Here is an 18,133-nt window from a genome sequence, read left to right on the forward strand (position 1 = left end):
TAATGTAGTGCCAGCCAAGCTCTATGTAATGTAGTGCCAGCCTAGCTCTATGTAACGTAGTGTCAGCCTAGCTCTATGTAATGTAGTGTCAGCCTAGCTCTATGTAATGTAGTGCCAGCCAAGCTCTATGTAATGTAGTGTCAGCCAAGCTCTATGTAATGTAGTGTCAGCCAAGCTCTATGTAACGTAGTGTCAGCCTAGCTCTATGTAATGTAGTGTCAGCCTAGCTCTATGTAATGTAGTGCCAGCCAAGCTCTATGTAATGTAGTGTCAGCCAAGCTCTATGTAATGTAGTGCCAGCCTAGCTCTATGTAACGTAGTGCCAGCCTAGCTCTATGTAATGTAGTGTCAGCCTAGCTCTATGTAATGTAGTGCCAGCCAAGCTCTATGTAATGTAGTGTCAGCCAAGCTCTATGTAATGTAGTGCCAGCCTAGCTCTATGTAACGTAGTGCCAGCCAAGCTCTATGTAATGTAGTGTCAGCCTAGCTCTATGTAATGTAGTGTCAGCCTAGCTCTATGTAATGTAGTGTCAGCCTAGCTCTATGTAATGTAGTGCCAGCCAAGCTCTATGTAATGTAGTGTCAGCCTAGCTCTATGTAATGTAGTGTCAGCCTAGCTCTATGTAATGTAGTGCCAGCCAAGCTCTATGTAATGTAGTGTCAGCCAAGCTCTATGTAATGTAGTGCCAGCCTAGCTCTATGTAACGTAGTGCCAGCCTAGCTCTATGTAATGTAGTGTCAGCCTAGCTCTATGTAATGTAGTGCCAGCCAAGCTCTATGTAATGTAGTGTCAGCCAAGCTCTATGTAATGTAGTGCCAGCCTAGCTCTATGTAACGTAGTGCCAGCCAAGCTCTATGTAATGTAGTGTCAGCCTAGCTCTATGTAATGTAGTGCCAGCCAAGCTCTATGTAACGTAGTGCCAGCCTAGCTCTATGTAATGTAGTGTCAGCCTAGCTCTATGTAATGTAGTGCCAGCCAAGCTCTATGTAATGTAGTGCCAGCCTAGCTCTATGTAACGTAGTGCCAGCCTAGCTCTATGTAATGTAGTGTCAGCCTAGCTCTATGTAATGTAGTGTCAGCCAAGCTCTATGTAATGTAGTGCCAGCCAAGCTCTATGTAACATAGTGCCAGCCAAGCTCTATGTAATGTAGTGCCAGCCTAGCTCTATGTAATGTAGTGCCAGCCAAGCTCTATGTAATGTAGTGCCAGCCAAGCTCTATCTAATGTAGTGCCAGCCAAGCTCTATGTAATGTAGTGCCAGCCAAGCTCTATGTAATGTAGTGCCAGCCTAGCTCTATGTAATGTAGTGCCAGCCAAGCTCTATGTAATGTAGTGCCAGCCAAGCTCTATGTAATGTAGTGCCAGCCAAGCTCTATGTAATGTAGTGTCAGCCTAGCTCTATGTAATGTAGTGTCAGCCTAGCTCTATGTAATGTAGTGCCAGCCAAGCTCTATGTAATGTAGTGTCAGCCAAGCTCTATGTAATGTAGTGCCAGCCTAGCTCTATGTAACGTAGTGCCAGCCAAGCTCTATGTAATGTAGTGTCAGCCTAGCTCTATGTAATGTAGTGCCAGCCAAGCTCTATGTAACGTAGTGCCAGCCTAGCTCTATGTAATGTAGTGTCAGCCTAGCTCTATGTAATGTAGTGCCAGCCAAGCTCTATGTAATGTAGTGCCAGCCTAGCTCTATGTAACGTAGTGCCAGCCTAGCTCTATGTAATGTAGTGTCAGCCTAGCTCTATGTAATGTAGTGTCAGCCAAGCTCTATGTAATGTAGTGCCAGCCAAGCTCTATGTAACATAGTGCCAGCCAAGCTCTATGTAATGTAGTGCCAGCCTAGCTCTATGTAATGTAGTGCCAGCCAAGCTCTATGTAATGTAGTGCCAGCCAAGCTCTATCTAATGTAGTGCCAGCCAAGCTCTATGTAATGTAGTGCCAGCCAAGCTCTATGTAATGTAGTGCCAGCCAAGCTCTATGTAATGTAGTGTCAGCCTAGCTCTATGTAATGTAGTGTCAGCCTAGCTCTATGTAATGTAGTGCCAGCCAAGCTCTATGTAATGTAGTGTCAGCCAAGCTCTATGTAATGTAGTGCCAGCCTAGCTCTATGTAACGTAGTGCCAGCCAAGCTCTATGTAATGTAGTGTCAGCCTAGCTCTATGTAATGTAGTGCCAGCCAAGCTCTATGTAACGTAGTGCCAGCCTAGCTCTATGTAATGTAGTGTCAGCCTAGCTCTATGTAATGTAGTGCCAGCCAAGCTCTATGTAATGTAGTGCCAGCCTAGCTCTATGTAACGTAGTGCCAGCCTAGCTCTATGTAATGTAGTGTCAGCCTAGCTCTATGTAATGTAGTGTCAGCCAAGCTCTATGTAATGTAGTGCCAGCCAAGCTCTATGTAACATAGTGCCAGCCAAGCTCTATGTAATGTAGTGCCAGCCTAGCTCTATGTAATGTAGTGCCAGCCAAGCTCTATGTAATGTAGTGCCAGCCAAGCTCTATCTAATGTAGTGCCAGCCAAGCTCTATGTAATGTAGTGCCAGCCAAGCTCTATGTAATGTAGTGCCAGCCTAGCTCTATGTAATGTAGTGCCAGCCAAGCTCTATGTAATGTAGTGCCAGCCAAGCTCTATGTAATGTAGTGTCAGCCAAGCTCTATGTAATGTAGTGCCAGCCAAGCTCTATGTAATGTAGTGCCAGCCTAGCTCTATGTAATGTAGTGCCAGCCAAGCTCTATGTAATGTAGTGCCAGCCTAGCTCTATGTAATGTAGTGTCAGCCTAGCTCTATGTAATGTAGTGCCAGCCAAGCTCTATGTAATGTAGTGCCAGCCTAGCTCTATGTAATGTAGTGCCAGCCTAGCTCTATGTAATGTAGTGTCAGCCTAGCTCTATGTAATGTAGTGCCAGCCAAGCTCTATGTAATGTAGTGCCAGCCTAGCTCTATGTAATGTAGTGTCAGCCTAGCTCTATGTAACGTAGTGTCAGCCAAGCTCTATGTAATGTAGTGTCAGCCAAGCTCTATGTAACGTAGTGCCAGCCTAGCTCTATGTAATGTAGTGTCAGCCAAGCTCTATGTAATGTAGTGCCAGCCAAGCTCTATGTAATGTAGTGCCAGCCAAGCTCTATGTAATGTAGTGCCAGCCTAGCTCTATGTAATGTAGTGTCAGCCTAGCTCTATGTAATGTAGTGTCAGCCAAGCTCTATGTAATGTAGTGTCAGCCAAGCTCTATGTAATGTAGTGCCAGCCTAGCTCTATGTAATGTAGTGTCAGCCTAGCTCTATGTAATGTAGTGCCAGCCAAGCTCTATGTAATGTAGTGTCAGCCAAGCTCTATGTAATGTAGTGCCAGCCAAGCTCTATGTAATGTAGTGTCAGCCAAGCTCTATGTAATGTAGTGCCAGCCTAGCTCTATGTAATGTAGTGCCAGCCAAGCTCTATGTAATGTAGTGTCAGCCAAGCTCTATGTAATGTAGTGCCAGCCAAGCTCTATGTAATGTAGTGTCAGCCAAGCTCTATGTAATGTAGTGCCAGCCTAGCTCTATGTAATGTAGTGTCAGCCAAGCTCTATGTAATGTAGTGCCAGCCTAGCTCTATGTAATGTAGTGCCAGCCAAGCTCTATGTAATGTAGTGCCAGCCAAGCTCTATGTAATGTAGTGCCAGCCAAGCTCTATGTAATGTAGTGCCAGCCTAGCTCTATGTAATGTAGTGCCAGCCAAGCTCTATGTAATGTAGTGCCAGCCAAGCTCTATGTAATGTAGTGCCAGCCAAGCTCTATGTAATGTAGTGCCAGCCAAGCTCTATGTAATGTAGTGCCAGCCTAGCTCTATGTAATGTAGTGCCAGCCAAGCTCTATGTAATGTAGTGCCAGCCTAGCTCTATGTAATGTAGTGCCAGCCAAGCTCTATGTAATGTAGTGTCAGCCTAGCTCTATGTAATGTAGTGCCAGCCAAGCTCTATGTAATGTAGTGCCAGCCTAGCTCTATGTAATGTAGTGCCAGCCAAGCTCTATGTAATGTAGTGCCAGCCTAGCTCTATGTAATGTAGTGCCAGCCTAGCTCTATGTAATGTAGTGCCAGCCAAGCTCTATGTAATGTAGTGCCAGCCAAGCTCTATGTAATGTAGTGCCAGCCTAGCTCTATGTAATGTAGTGCCAGCCAAGCTCTATGTAATGTAGTGTCAGCCAAGCTCTATGTAATGTAGTGTCAGCCAAGCTCTATGTAATGTAGTGCCAGCCAAGCTCTATGTAATGTAGTGCCAGCCTAGCTCTATGTAATGTAGTGCCAGCCTAGCTCTATGTAATGTAGTGCCAGCCAAGCTCTATGTAATGTAGTGCCAGCCTAGCTCTATGTAACGTAGTGCCAGCCTAGCTCTATGTAATGTAGTGCCAGCCAAGCTCTATGTAATGTAGTGCCAGCCAAGCTCTATGTAATGTTTTGCTTGAGTTTTACTGTTTGTATTAGTTCTGTAAAGTAATGTAATGTATATCCTTTCAAACGCTCTGATTCTAATAGTGCACAAGAAAGTTACCGCCCTTGGGACCAAAAACACAATAGAAGCAGACTACATTGTTTATGATCAAATTGAGAATGACACACATGTAACAAAATCGCACCAAGATTTAAGATGACCAAAAACATGACTCATACAAATTTCTACTACAGATATAGTAGCATATACTGTAAATATTACTGCTGCCAGAAAGGCAAAGAATCATTGTTGAGTTATTTGTATATAGAAACTAGAATACCTGGGTAGATATAATTAGACAGCCTGGGGCTAGAACAGTCCAAGGCCACTTGTCCCCAAAATAAAGTACCTTGCTATATGTGACACTGAAATATTTATCTAGGTGACCAACAACATAAAATAAACAGGTACAAATCAATTTATATTCATACCACTTAAGTTAGTGATAAATATTAATATAGTGACAATTTCTAATTACACAACTTAGGTCAGTGATAATCTATTTCTATTAATACCACTTAGGTCAGTGATATTAAATTTTTATTTATACCACTTTAGTCAATGATAATTCATTTCTATTCATACCACCTAAGTCAATGATAATTCATTTCTATTCATACCACCTAAGCCAATGATAATCCATTTCTAATTAAATCAGTGACAATCCACAATAAACTTATGTAACCTGCTACAAATGTTCCCATGTTCAAAATTACTTTCACTTTGGTAAACAATAACCATTTTACACAATAGCTAGTGCAGAAATCCTAAATATTACACCTAAATATTACCTGTATAAATTTTAATTCTAAGAAATAGGAATAAGGAAGAAACCATTAGAAATTATGTGGCTTATTCATCTGTGCATTATCCATCCCTCCAAAAGTGTTTCTAATTGCAATAAATTCCAAAGTGCTTGCAAAGCATCCGACGTTGAATACTGTAAAGGGGTTAATTATTCACTGGGTTTTAATTTTGCTTATTTCGCTGACTGGAAAATGCGCTAAATAAAACCCAATGAATATGTAAAATTTAGCATAGAACACATTATCTTAAATTGATTAAACCATGAATTTAAAACCCACTGAATGTGCCTGAAATGGTAAATCAGTGAAATTTAAACCCAGCGAAAATTAGTCATTTCACAGTATTAGGTTTTTATTTTCACAGACTCTGAATTAAAAAGTCTACCTACCACACTGTCGGCCATTTTATATTACAGCACCACCATAGGGCTTTACAATAGATGACAATCTTACGTATAAATCAATAGGCGTAGTAGCCAAAACAACAGATATGGTAGTCAAGACGATAGACGTAGTGACAATACAATTAAATCCAATACTGTTACATTCCAGTAAACATCACCTATAATATTAAAATATGAAAAAAAAATATTAATATTATATAGATATCGTAATTACACAAAGAGATGAAGAGTAACATTTATGTAGCTGGGTACCAGGGAATAAATGCAGATTTTGTGTACTAGGCACAAATAAACACATAAACATAGATGTGTTTGGACTTTTAACTATATTTACTAGTAAAGGCAGCCATATCGTAGTATCTCATTATTTAAGTAGAACTATAGAACCACCATAATTCACACTGAATATATTCAGAATTAGTCGCGACGCAACAAGCTGTTGTTTTCGACTGCAGATATAATAAATTATTGTACAGTAATAATACACAGCATTACGGACTTCGGCCCCTCATTTGTGTGGGTTGGAATGTCCACAGGTTGACCTACAACCGATTAAACATTAATGGCTAGTGCGTAAAAGCAAACACAACAGCCTTTAAATTTGGTTTATGTTTGTAACTTGTATAATTTTATCCCATATGCACACTTGCTGTTTCAGGTAAATAAATCGCCATTGTTCGTCATAGTCATTTTCAATGTTAGATATCTGAAACTGAAAACTGCTATAATTTGCGAGAGACATATTTTCACAATTTTGCAAGGGAAATTTTGTAGCATGAAAATGCCATAAAATCACCAATCACAAAAATTCTGAGCAGCAAAAATTAGGTAGTTTATTATTATTAAAAATTTCTGTACAAAACTCACTACATAAAAAAAACACTAGTACTATTAAAAATGTTATTTTAATCCCGTATTTGCTATATTGGAGCACATCTCTGGTAGAAGCACATGCACCAAAAAGTTGTATTTATTGTAGGGATCATTAAAATATGACTTATATTCACCATACAGAATAAATACAGAATATTGTTTGTTAATATTTGAATGTACACTGTGCAGTGACTATAGAGCCTTACTTTATTAGCATACAGCAATGCGGGGAGATCCTTGGATCAATTTACCATTTGTTCTGGGGTGGGGTAACTACATCTAGTTTCAACTCGCCTAAATTTATCATGAATTGTCTGTGCCAAGAATGAGTTTTTCAAGATATTTTTAAGTCATTGTCTCACCAGCAACAGGTGGCCTTTACTTTTAGTCTCAGTCACCTCTAGGCAAATACAACTATAATGACATTCTTGCTATGAACACAAGTAGATTGTATATATACCTGCAATTCTGCTAGAATGCCCTACTTTCATTTCACAGGCTGTTGCAGAAAACGATAAGATTTCCATGCATGTAACCTTTTATTTGATAGGAACTAATTCTCAGTTGCTGCGTTAAATTTCAAAATTTCAATTTATGCCTATTTATTGTACCACCCATAGCATACCGGGACACTGATTTCCAGACATCATACCATCACGTTTTTCTGTAATTCATTACAATGGGACATACAATCAACGTTTGAACTCAACTGAACCTGTAGCCGCACTTTTATTTACTCCTGTACAGTGTTCAATTTTTTTTTACTCCTTGTTTGACAAAAAAAAATCTATCACGTTAATAAAGATATAAAGCAATAAATTACGCCCATCCCTAAAGCAAACACATGTCTTATATCGTAATGTTGTATATCATAAACACAAGGTGGTCATTGTGTTGACATCGAGCGCATTGAACATACACAATTAATCATGTATGTACATGTATCGCAGACACATAGTAGACCATGTCAACAAACTGATCAACAAGTTACCAAATGTTAATGGTGTATTTGGCAGCAAAATTAGTGTGTGATCCAAAGTCTGAAATACTTACACCCCCAAAATTCTTGGAAAAATTAAATATCGGTATATACAACCCATAGTACTAGCAATCCATCTCAATTGTACACTGTGTAAACCAGAAATCTATCTGAAACCGAACACCGTTTTTCAGTTTCACATATTTGCTTGACTTCCATAAACGATACGATCATCTCCATCCTATGGTTGATCAGTTTAGACAGTTTTGACTAACAGCTGAACTTAGAGTTTAAATACAGTTGGCAGGGACACTCTCTGATTACATATCCTGTCCATTCCATATCCTGTTCACATGTACATTTATTGCCCACCAAAACAACACACAATGATACATGGTTTGAACCAGGATGTGTCTGACAATAGCGGAAGTCACATTTTATACAGAATGTACAAGTAAGTTAGGGACAAACAAATAATTCTATATGCAAGGGAGGGGTAGGAAAATTATCAGTTAATTTTTTGCATTTACTACATACTGTGAAATCTGTATTAGAAACCATGTCTTCTATTAAAATGGTACAATGCAACAGAGAAGATGTGGCTTCTATTAGAGCATCTACACATATGAGAAATGATGAATTTTTGGTTCTCAATTATTCAAAAAGAATGGGTGCGACTTCTATTAAGGATGCGGCTTCTAATACCGAGTTATATTGTGACAATTTCTTTTTCTCCAGAAGGTTTTTTGTCTTCCTTTTCATTTGGCTTTTGATTTTATTCTAACCTTCCCCCAAAAGGGGTACCCCAAACCCTGGTTGGGGGGGTGTAATATTTAGTATTTGGTTATTAACAACAATCCAAGTTGTCATGATGGATTATTAGGGTTAAACCATTTGGAATCAGGAGGACTGATATGGAATATGTAATATGATGTGATATTATTGTTGTTATCACATGGGTAACCCTTGTTACTACTGCCAGAGTTGCACCAATAGCTATTACATGCGACAGTTGAAAACTTATTTCTTTATGCAATCTTTCAAGCCATCCACTTGAGTAAACAATAGTTCACCCCTCACCAACACATCATGGATGACAGGATTGTGAGACAGCACCTGTGAGTCTCTTTACAATGAGTTATACCATATCCATCCATAAATGTACACAAAGCAAACTATCCTGATATTGTAGCCATTAAACAATTCAAGAATATAAATCTTTCATGTATAGCGTAGTGTAATACTCATCTCCCCAACACTCAAAAACAAGACAGCATTCACAAGGTGCATCATTATTATGATATTTGTTATACTAGAAGCACATTTTCAATAGAGAGACATATGTGAGCCCATACAAAATGAAATTGTTATACAATTTATGCAAACTTTTTGCTCAGGCCACATATGTACAATGTAAGTGTGTGTGCATGGGACAAATTCAGTAAATCTCCAATAAGCCATGACGAATGCACTTCCAAATTATCTACAAAAACAAAACATATTCAAATTTGATGCAATTGAAAGTTTTGAAGTTTAATTTCAGTACGAAATTTGGCGAATCTGAAAATAACTTGTGCAATTCTCCTTAATAATTGTAATATACCGTAACCTTTGGCAACGAAGTACAACTGTTCCATTTTATGACAGCTGTTTAGAAATGGCATGTAATAATTATGATTATGATATTATGAAAGCTGTATTTTCTTATAACTGCTTTGTATTATCTGTGTTGTATGGTTAATTTTCCGATATTACCACACAACGGTTGAATTAACAGCACAAACCAAGATAAAACGCACTAGTTCAGGACAACATGATCATTTGCATGACAATAAATTCATGCGACTGTTCGAGGGTGGGGTACACTGGTGCATTAAATACTCTCATATTCAACGGTAGTACATATTTTGTTTACATGTAAAAGTGGGTCATGGTTACTTCCAGGTGCGCTCGGCACAGCTGATGCATTTAACTTGTGTGACCTCAAATGACACTGCACAGACAGGCTGTGGAGTACAACAGAAGTGAGACAGAGGTGGTAATATCCTAATATGCAAATTAACTGAACTGAACTGAACCATAAACATTCATTGACCTTTGACCAGACTATGGTACAACAATGGAATATAATACAACACAAAACATACCGGTACACTCTAATTAAAACACCCCCACCCAGTTTGGTCGTTTCCCACCATCTCTAAGCTGTGGTTTCTTATAAAATATAGTCAAATATTGCCAAGTATGCATTAATATTGATTTATCACAGATTAATACCACACTGTTTAATTTGTCTGCTTGAGAGCATATTTCATCTGAAGACGAAATTTCATGAATGAACTGTCACAAAATTTCATAGCTCCAAAAAATTATCATGACTCATAAAATTAAAGAAGCCCATACACATTTTGCTTTGTGGTTTTCGAATGGCTTTCACTATTGTTAAACTATCTACCATGTGTATCCAAAGTCTAGACTCTCAAAGACAATAGCCACTATACTTGGAGTTATTGGAAACAAAATAATCAATTAACAAAACAAAACAATCAGTTAATTTAACACCTCTCTCATTCATAAATTAGCCATGTTGATTGCCTATATTGCTAGATAGAATACTGTAAACACTCATTCATTATCGATGTTACACAGTTCATGGAGCTAAAAGAATTCACTTTCCAGCTCCATGCATGTCATATATGACCAAATAAATCGGTTTGCCATAGATTTATCAGCAAAGCCATGTTTTAGTCTGCTTTATATTTTTATTATAACTGCCATATTTTGGTAACTAACTTTTACAGATGGTAAACAGTTGTAGAACAGCATAATAAACAACGTTACATTTGTTATTGGCCCCATGATTTATTCACCCTTGAAAATTGGGAAATATTTGAAAATAAATAATATGTATCTGTTTTAAGATCCCAGAATCCTGTTCATGGCAGTGTACTTGTATAAAGTAGGTCATGTATCTCACTAAGTCATATGACTGGTAAAATTCAAATCACATTTGGAAAAGTATCCATTTATAATTTAGTCTAAGTGCTTTTGTAAGACGAACGAAAAATCCATCAAGTTATCAATTATTTTTTAACATTCTGTACTATGTTCAATAAATTGTACTGTATTTGATTTATTAGTACTGCATACTTATATGTAAATTACAAAGAAGGTATACGATCAAAAAACACCATATGTTGATGTTGCAGGACAGCATAAATCCATTACTGTAGAATACTTTATTTTTGCTTGGAATTCGCTATTTTCGCTGAAGGGATGATTCCGTGAAAATAAAATCCAGCGAATATACTTTTTTTCCTATATTTCACATTAAACTTATCAAAAATCAGTAAAAATAAATTCCATAAAAAAAGCCCAAAAAGCCTTTTCAGCGAAAATTAATTCCAGCAAAAATAATGTATTCCACAGTATTTGGTGCCATATGTGCTTCTCTAACAAAACAACAAATTATTCCTAACCCCCCCCCCCCCCGGTATAATACCAGCACTACCCCCTCACAATTAATTTGTTTATATATGTAAAGAATACAATCACTGTGCTATAAATAACTAATAATACTCATGAAATAACGTTCAGAAACATTTATTTCAGTATTATTTCCATTCCTGTATCAAAAATAGAAATTTGTTCACAGTTATGCAATCCATTGATAAATCCACTGATTCATGTGATCATGCTGACCAAATCCGTACAGGTGAAAAGGAGTTGTAAACGATTGTGTTGACGATCAGCGTTGACAAATAAATCCAGCTGATTCAACATTATGATATAAGGTACAGGCTCCAAGGCCATCGCACACCGAGCCACGCAACTAGTTTGACCCGCGAAGCCATTTTGTGGACGATTTTCATAGGGCGATGACCCACCCCGTGACACTGAAACGAGATGCCATTGAGAATTATTCCGATGGTTTGAGTTAAAAAAAAACTGAATTAAATTGCCAAAGTTAATCGAATGTTTGGAAAAGCCCAGCTACCAATACGCCATCGTACACTGACCGATCCCTCGATCGGCAAGTACTCGTGATTACTCCAGGCTACACCCACTTCTGCCATTTTAAACTGGTCTGAACGGATAAACGATAATGGGCTAACATGACTCATAAATACGTTACATGTCGAATGAGCTGTGCACATAGAGTACAACTAGTTGTGCATATTCAGAGAAATGTATGGTATCAACGCGCCTAGTTTGGAAGAGAATTGGGTCATGACACGCTATTTCTGAGAGAATCGGAGCTGATCCAGGTTGGGTGCAATGTCACCCAAAAAGTTTGTCTTGCAACTCTTTGAAATGACTTTACTACGACTGTTGTCGTACGATACTAATGGATTCTGACTTACCAGGTGAGATATTCCAATGTCACGGAGATTTAATCAGCTGAGATATGTTGTTAAGTCGCGTCACTATAAATTGCTGTCCTGGTACGAAACAGACATAAACATTGGGCATTCCCCTTTCATTTATCTGACCAATCGCTACGTATCATTCACTGTCTGACTATTGTTATGATTGCAATCTCAAGACTGGTCACGTGTCACTGTATTTGTAACATTCTGATTGGTTCTTTCGGTAACCCTTTACCTTATATGGTTTCGTCAAAATGGCCGCTTCCTTGAAAGGCGGGCGTGCGCTTTTCGCGGAATTATTTTGTTGGTTACTCACGTATTGTAGAACTGTATCACGGTTTGCACTGTAATATTTTAAGAGGATATATCTTCATGTATTTAAATAAATATGAGCATAATTATAATATATATGTTTTTAAAATAACTGTATTCTATATGAAAACAAAGAAGTTCGTGTCGGACGACGTGGTCCCATGGTGTAATGGTTAGCACTCTGGACTCTGAATCCAGCGATCCGAGTTCAAATCTCGGTGGGACCTCCATGATTTTTACTATCTCGCTATTTGTGAGGTTTGATCTAATATTACAGTAATGTCTTTCTGCGCTCATATTTGTTGTGTTTATTAGTGAAATCCGTTTTACAGCCACCGATTCGTAGCCATGCCATATCAATGACCACTGGGTGGCGCCCTTTCAAGTAATTCAACTAGTGTGAATGCATACGCTAATAATATTAGTATGAGTATTTCGCCATCTGTGGAGTTACTACTCCCCCCCTCTATGGAAGGGTCGGGCCAAAAAGATCCGTTTCTTCAGCTGAAAAGTTTGCACATGGGTCGATATTTACCAATATAGATAAGATAAGATAATTCTGTATTACAACCTTATAGAATGAATTACATACTAGTATCTATTTTGGTTTATAAAATGTAATAAAGGTGTTAAAATAAACATAACAAGTTAGATATCTAAAATCTACTACAATACAGTTAGGCCACACTGATTTAATTTTCTGGATGACATCCTCTGAAGACCCCAAAACTAATGCGAGAGAACGAAAAAAAAAAATTCGGCCAAAAAAAAAAAAGAAATGCTGCTAAAACCACAGGACTACGGAGCTATTATTACGAATTTAACCACAGTGTATCAAAAAAACAACAAGTCTTTATTTGTAGGAGGCACATGTTGATGTACACATTTCGTACTGTATTACTGTCACAGGTATCATCACCTTTGATTTTGAAAAGGCAATAGGGTAAGGCAGATGTTAGCTTTGCCAAAGGCATATACATCAACTCAATAATAAAGAAAAACTTACTGTGTTGTATTGAAAAAAAAAAAAAAAAATAAACAATAAGTTTGTCAACAGCAACCTGGAAATTAACTTCTTTGACATTCAAACTACAGCTTTTAAAGTGACACTTCAGATAGACTAAGTGTAGACACAAATGCTCTAGAACTACTTCAACTCTGTAACAAATTATAAGAGGCTCGATATTGAAAAAAAAACACCAACAGAGAGTCAACAAAAATTTGGATGCAGAAAATGATGTACATGTATCTTGATGAAAATGCGTCATATGATCAAAATATTACTGAATGTGTGTGCAAGCAAATTATCCGAATCAGAAAATGAAAAAAAAAAAAAGAAGAAGAAAATTTTCTTCACCCCGTAAGGGGACTTCGGCCAAGGAGCTTCTGCTGCTTTCGTTGCAGTTTTGTCGACTTCAATGCGGACAAAGCAACCGAACTGATTTGTCGCCTGTCCCACTTTTAGGCCACCATACACCTCCACTCCTCTCCCATTTCTCTCATCATTGCAGAAGAAACGCGGGACAGCCACTCTGGACAATATGTTCTCAAAGTTGTCTGGGCGAAACTCGCTTGCCGCTACCGACCTCTCGTTTAGCTGTAAAAACGTCTCCCTGGCCAATGTCAATTGCGTACCAGTCTACAACAATTCCTCCGTTTCACCTCTGAACTTTTATGCTCACGTATTTTGGTGGTGTGGTCGCCATGTTGGATCATTTATTTCAAAATTTGCATGTTTTGAGGCAATCTCTTTCCCATAGGTCTTTGCGCTTTACGTAACGCGCATCTAACTGTGCGGAGCAGGCCCGTAGTTGGGGGGGGGGGTCGGGGGGTTCGGACAAACCACCTAAATTTTGTAAGTGAATAGAATTATGATCGTAGATTAGAACATAGTGAACAGTATTAATTAAAATATTTTTCATCGTTTAAATCACTTGACTCAGTGAGGTAACTATCAGACTCAGCCGAAATTGTATAGTAATTACGGATTTTAAATGTCAATGGTGAAGTTACGCCGTTTCAGCTCAACAGCAGCAAATAAAAAAAAGATTGTTATAAATGGGCAAGCTTTTATTCGGTGATTCCGCGATGGTGTAATGAAGATCGCGTTCAAGCAGCTGATGTTAAATATTAAAACAACATTGAAACAATAATGTAATGGTAGTCACTCTCTGAAGGATGTGGTGGTCCTGAATAGGTCCGTTTGTCTTATGCTAGTGTTCGCTCAATTACTAATGTGTGGGGATCGAACGGGATTGACACGACAACACGACACAGTACTTTCCTAATTTGGTTCATTAGTTTTGTTTTCTTCAAGTTAATGATGGCATGTATACTGTTTTGTTATGTGTATCAGCCAAATGTAGTCAACTTATTGTATTAGTACGTGTAGCCTGTGTTATTGGACAATAGTGTACAGCTACATGTTAAACAGATCATTAAAAAAATGATTTAAGAAAGATTTATCATCACGAGTTGTAAAAATCATAGAGCATCTTGCAGCCAACAATTTACCCCACAGTGTTGCTTCAGCACTGAAACTGTGCGATGAATCATATTTTTCAAACATATTTTTTTACACGTTTTTTTTTGTGATGTCTTAAAAAATTTACTATATTTTTAGTGAGTTCATACAAAACAGATGTAGTCATTGAAGTGAGACCGCTGCTAAACTACCACTATATGCATATTATTTTACCGCCCTCTAAAAACAGATTTACAATGAACCATCAAATTTACATTCTGTAAGAAACTTGGTGGTATGCCATTGGTTAGTGCATTTAATTTGTTTGATGCAATCATTGTGCCAGCTATTTCTTATGGTAGGGATATGGGTGTACGAAAATTCGGAAATCGAGAGGGTACAGACAACATTTTGCAGATATCTACCTAGCGTTAATAGTTGTGCAAACAATGTAGCGATGTTGGACGAATGTGGAAGGCTGCCATTATGCTGTGGTTATTTCAAGCGATGTATCTCATATTGGTTAAAATTACTTGAAGTAAAAAATAGCTGGAACCCCAAAACATGTTATATCATGCTAACACGATTAGACAAGACCAGCAGACTTACTTGGAAAACCCATATAAAAATCTCCTGTTCAAATATGGTTTCGGCATTGTCTGGTTTGAAAAACAAGTTGGAGATACTGCAAATTTCTTAGAGATATTTACTTAAAGAATAAACAAATGTTGTCAGCAAGAATGGCATGGCTCAATTTCACAATCATCCAGGCTGTGTACTTTCGGAAAAATCAAAGTAGTATTATAACCTGGGAGATTTATTGGCAAGCAATTATAGACTAAAATATTTATGACGAGTTTTTGCTGTTTTGGCCATACACATAATGTTGAATTAGGCAGACATACAAAAATACAGTTTGATCAATAAATTTGTTGTTTTTGCAGTGATACGTTTGAATTTAGCATGGTAGAGAATGAAATTCAATTTGTTTTTATATGTCCATTTTATAATGATCTAAGGACGACTAGTAATCCTTTGTCAATAACCCTATGCAATTATGCAAATACTGACAATCTAGGCTTACTTCGTCGCTACACAAACTGCCACACCATATATCAACTAGCTCTGTATATTTTAAAAGTTTTCAAGCGACGAGATGAATATGAAGCCAGTTTAACTTAGTGCCATATGTTTACATGGATTTTGTATTGTTTTTAAAACGTGCTATGCACTTTTCTACCCATTACATTTTGTACGATGGGCTGAGGCCCTGTACAGAAATAAAATTACATAATACAAAATTTACTAACATTAAAATGAATAATTGTAGACAGATTTCGACATGAAATCGAGTCACTTTTATGTGCGCTAACATCTGCAAAGAACGAAAAACCTCTTGAGTAGCATTCTACCTTAAAATGCGTAGACAATAATCCTAAGATACGTACAGTCTTGTCTTTTTTGTGTACAACATTTTGCCGTGGTGGATCAAGGGTGTGGGTGTGTTTGTCTGTGGGTGGGGAATGGCTCAGGTCCCCTTCTCAAAATGGTAAAAAGTTCAAAGATGTTATGTGAAATAACTTACCAACGTAACACAAAGTAAACCAATTGAATTTAAAACCGAGAATATAAAAATGTCTGTAACAGAGCTCAATTTTTGAATATTATAAAATTCACACGTTTCACATCAAATATATTATTGTTGTTTCGAACCCCCTATTCAAAAGTTCTGGCTACGGGCCTGCGGAGTTTGGTTTTGAGGTTGGCTGGTTCCCGCCTCAAGTGTCATAACGTACCAAGCCGACCATTCGCAAAGGACGCCGGGAACCAGCGAAGTTTTGAGGTAGTCCAAAACGAGTTTTACGACAATATGAGTCGGCAAGTTCCGGACAGAAAACCGATCTGTGGAGACTCGTCGTAGGAGATTTTTTTTTTTTTTTTTTTTTTGAGAACAGGCGAAAACTTAATAATGGAATAATGTAAAAAAATATTAATGACCCATAGTAAAAAAACAATTGTCCAATTTTACTAGTACACCAAAATCATGATAGAATAATATTCTAATGTTTGAACAATACGAGATTTTGTCAAAGCAGCTACCTTAAAGGGCGGTGGTCGTCGCGCATCGTGTGTTCGAATTTCATGTAAACAAATAAAGTATTTTACACGCGTTGTGTACGTCCCATGTCGAACAGGACGCGGCGCGACGACCACTGCCCTTTAACACAATTATCAATAGTCACAGTTAACAGTTAACTATCCAACCCGACCTTAGACACTTTGCAATGTGCATAATAATAATAATAATAATAAGTGCCATAAAAATATATTACACAGACAGAAGCAAACAATACATAATGTTTATTAAAAAAAACACAACAACACGATATGATGTCATCAAACCTGTTACCTCAAATCGTATATGTAAAAGCGAAAGCGAAAGAACTGTTCATTTGCACCATCTTTTCTCGTGAACACGAAAACAAAATGAGTCATTGTGCTGTTTTAAATATCAAACGTATCGAAAGTTCACCAAAAGGTAATGTTATTAGTAATCCAGTGATGCAAATAAACAAACACCCCCTGGCAATAACATCAAGGTATAATTCACGTAACACACGTAATCAAATTCCCTGTTTACCGCATTATGACCAAACTCATTATTTTTTTAAAATGAAAAGTTAATTTAAAATTTAAAATAAAAGTATAATTTTACGTGATGCGAGCTAATTTTAGTCATAGCAACCGTAGCTTCCGTAGGAATTCCCCGAATAACGATACACAACCTAAGTATATTGTTGGATTGATTGCATTTATATAATCAAAACTGAAACCTGACCTTTGACCGCAGTTGTTCAGTAATCGACCTACCATGAACCCGTGCCTGGATGACAGCTTCTATGCACTCGATCTCACCCCTCCACTCCCTCTCGCTTCGTCCATCCCATGAGCCGGTCTCGCAGGATACATAGAAAGGTTGTCAATATAAAATATATGTAGTTTGGCAGTCTATATGATTGTACTATCGAGCATTATCTCAATTTTAAAGGTTCTTTCCTATCATATTCTTCAAGTGGTTTTTTTTTGTCATTCTGTACGTCATTTCTTATCTAACGATAAGTTATTTATCTTAGATTCATACTAGTAATGATAATGACCGACGCTGGTATACTAATAGTTGAAATAGCTTCACCTATTATTGAAAACGTTTTCGTACAAAATTTAACAATACACTATTTTGGTTTTCCCCGTCTTACTTTCTCATAAATTCGTCGAAATTTTGCGTCATCGACGATTGCATCATCCAGCGTTACATGGTACGTTCAGACTATATATTGCACCGGCATCAGACGTGTTCATTACTAAAAGGTTTATTGGAAATTTCCTGAACCTAAAATGTTAGTGCAAATTTACTAGTAAGAAAATACGCCCTCTCAGACTTGGCGTCGATCCAGAAAACGGAA

General features: G+C 37.6%; 1 protein-coding gene and 1 non-coding gene across 2 annotated transcripts in view; one reads left to right on the plus strand and one right to left on the minus strand.

The window, feature by feature from the left end:
• Window positions 1-12,026, minus strand: part of LOC100368612 (ETS-related transcription factor Elf-2-like) — a 56,093-nt gene extending 44,067 nt beyond the window's left edge. Inside the window, exons 1-2 of the mRNA XM_085497985.1 lie at window positions 11,888-12,026; window positions 5,657-5,829 (exon numbers count right to left, since the gene is read on the minus strand). Of these exons, the coding sequence (XP_085354111.1) occupies window positions 5,657-5,671 (15 nt within the window). The 5' untranslated portion in view covers window positions 5,672-5,829; window positions 11,888-12,026. The remainder of the gene's footprint in view (window positions 1-5,656; window positions 5,830-11,887) is intronic.
• Window positions 12,027-12,360: 334 nt separating this feature from the next.
• TRNAQ-CUG (transfer RNA glutamine (anticodon CUG)) lies at window positions 12,361-12,432 on the plus strand. The gene has a single exon. It is a non-coding gene; the product is annotated as a tRNA-Gln (tRNA).
• Window positions 12,433-18,133: the final 5,701 nt, after the last annotated feature.

This window comes from Saccoglossus kowalevskii, chromosome 4 (assembly GCF_978046115.1).
Source record: "Saccoglossus kowalevskii chromosome 4, keSacKowa6.1, whole genome shotgun sequence".
NCBI classification, from domain to species: domain Eukaryota; kingdom Metazoa; phylum Hemichordata; class Enteropneusta; family Harrimaniidae; genus Saccoglossus; species Saccoglossus kowalevskii.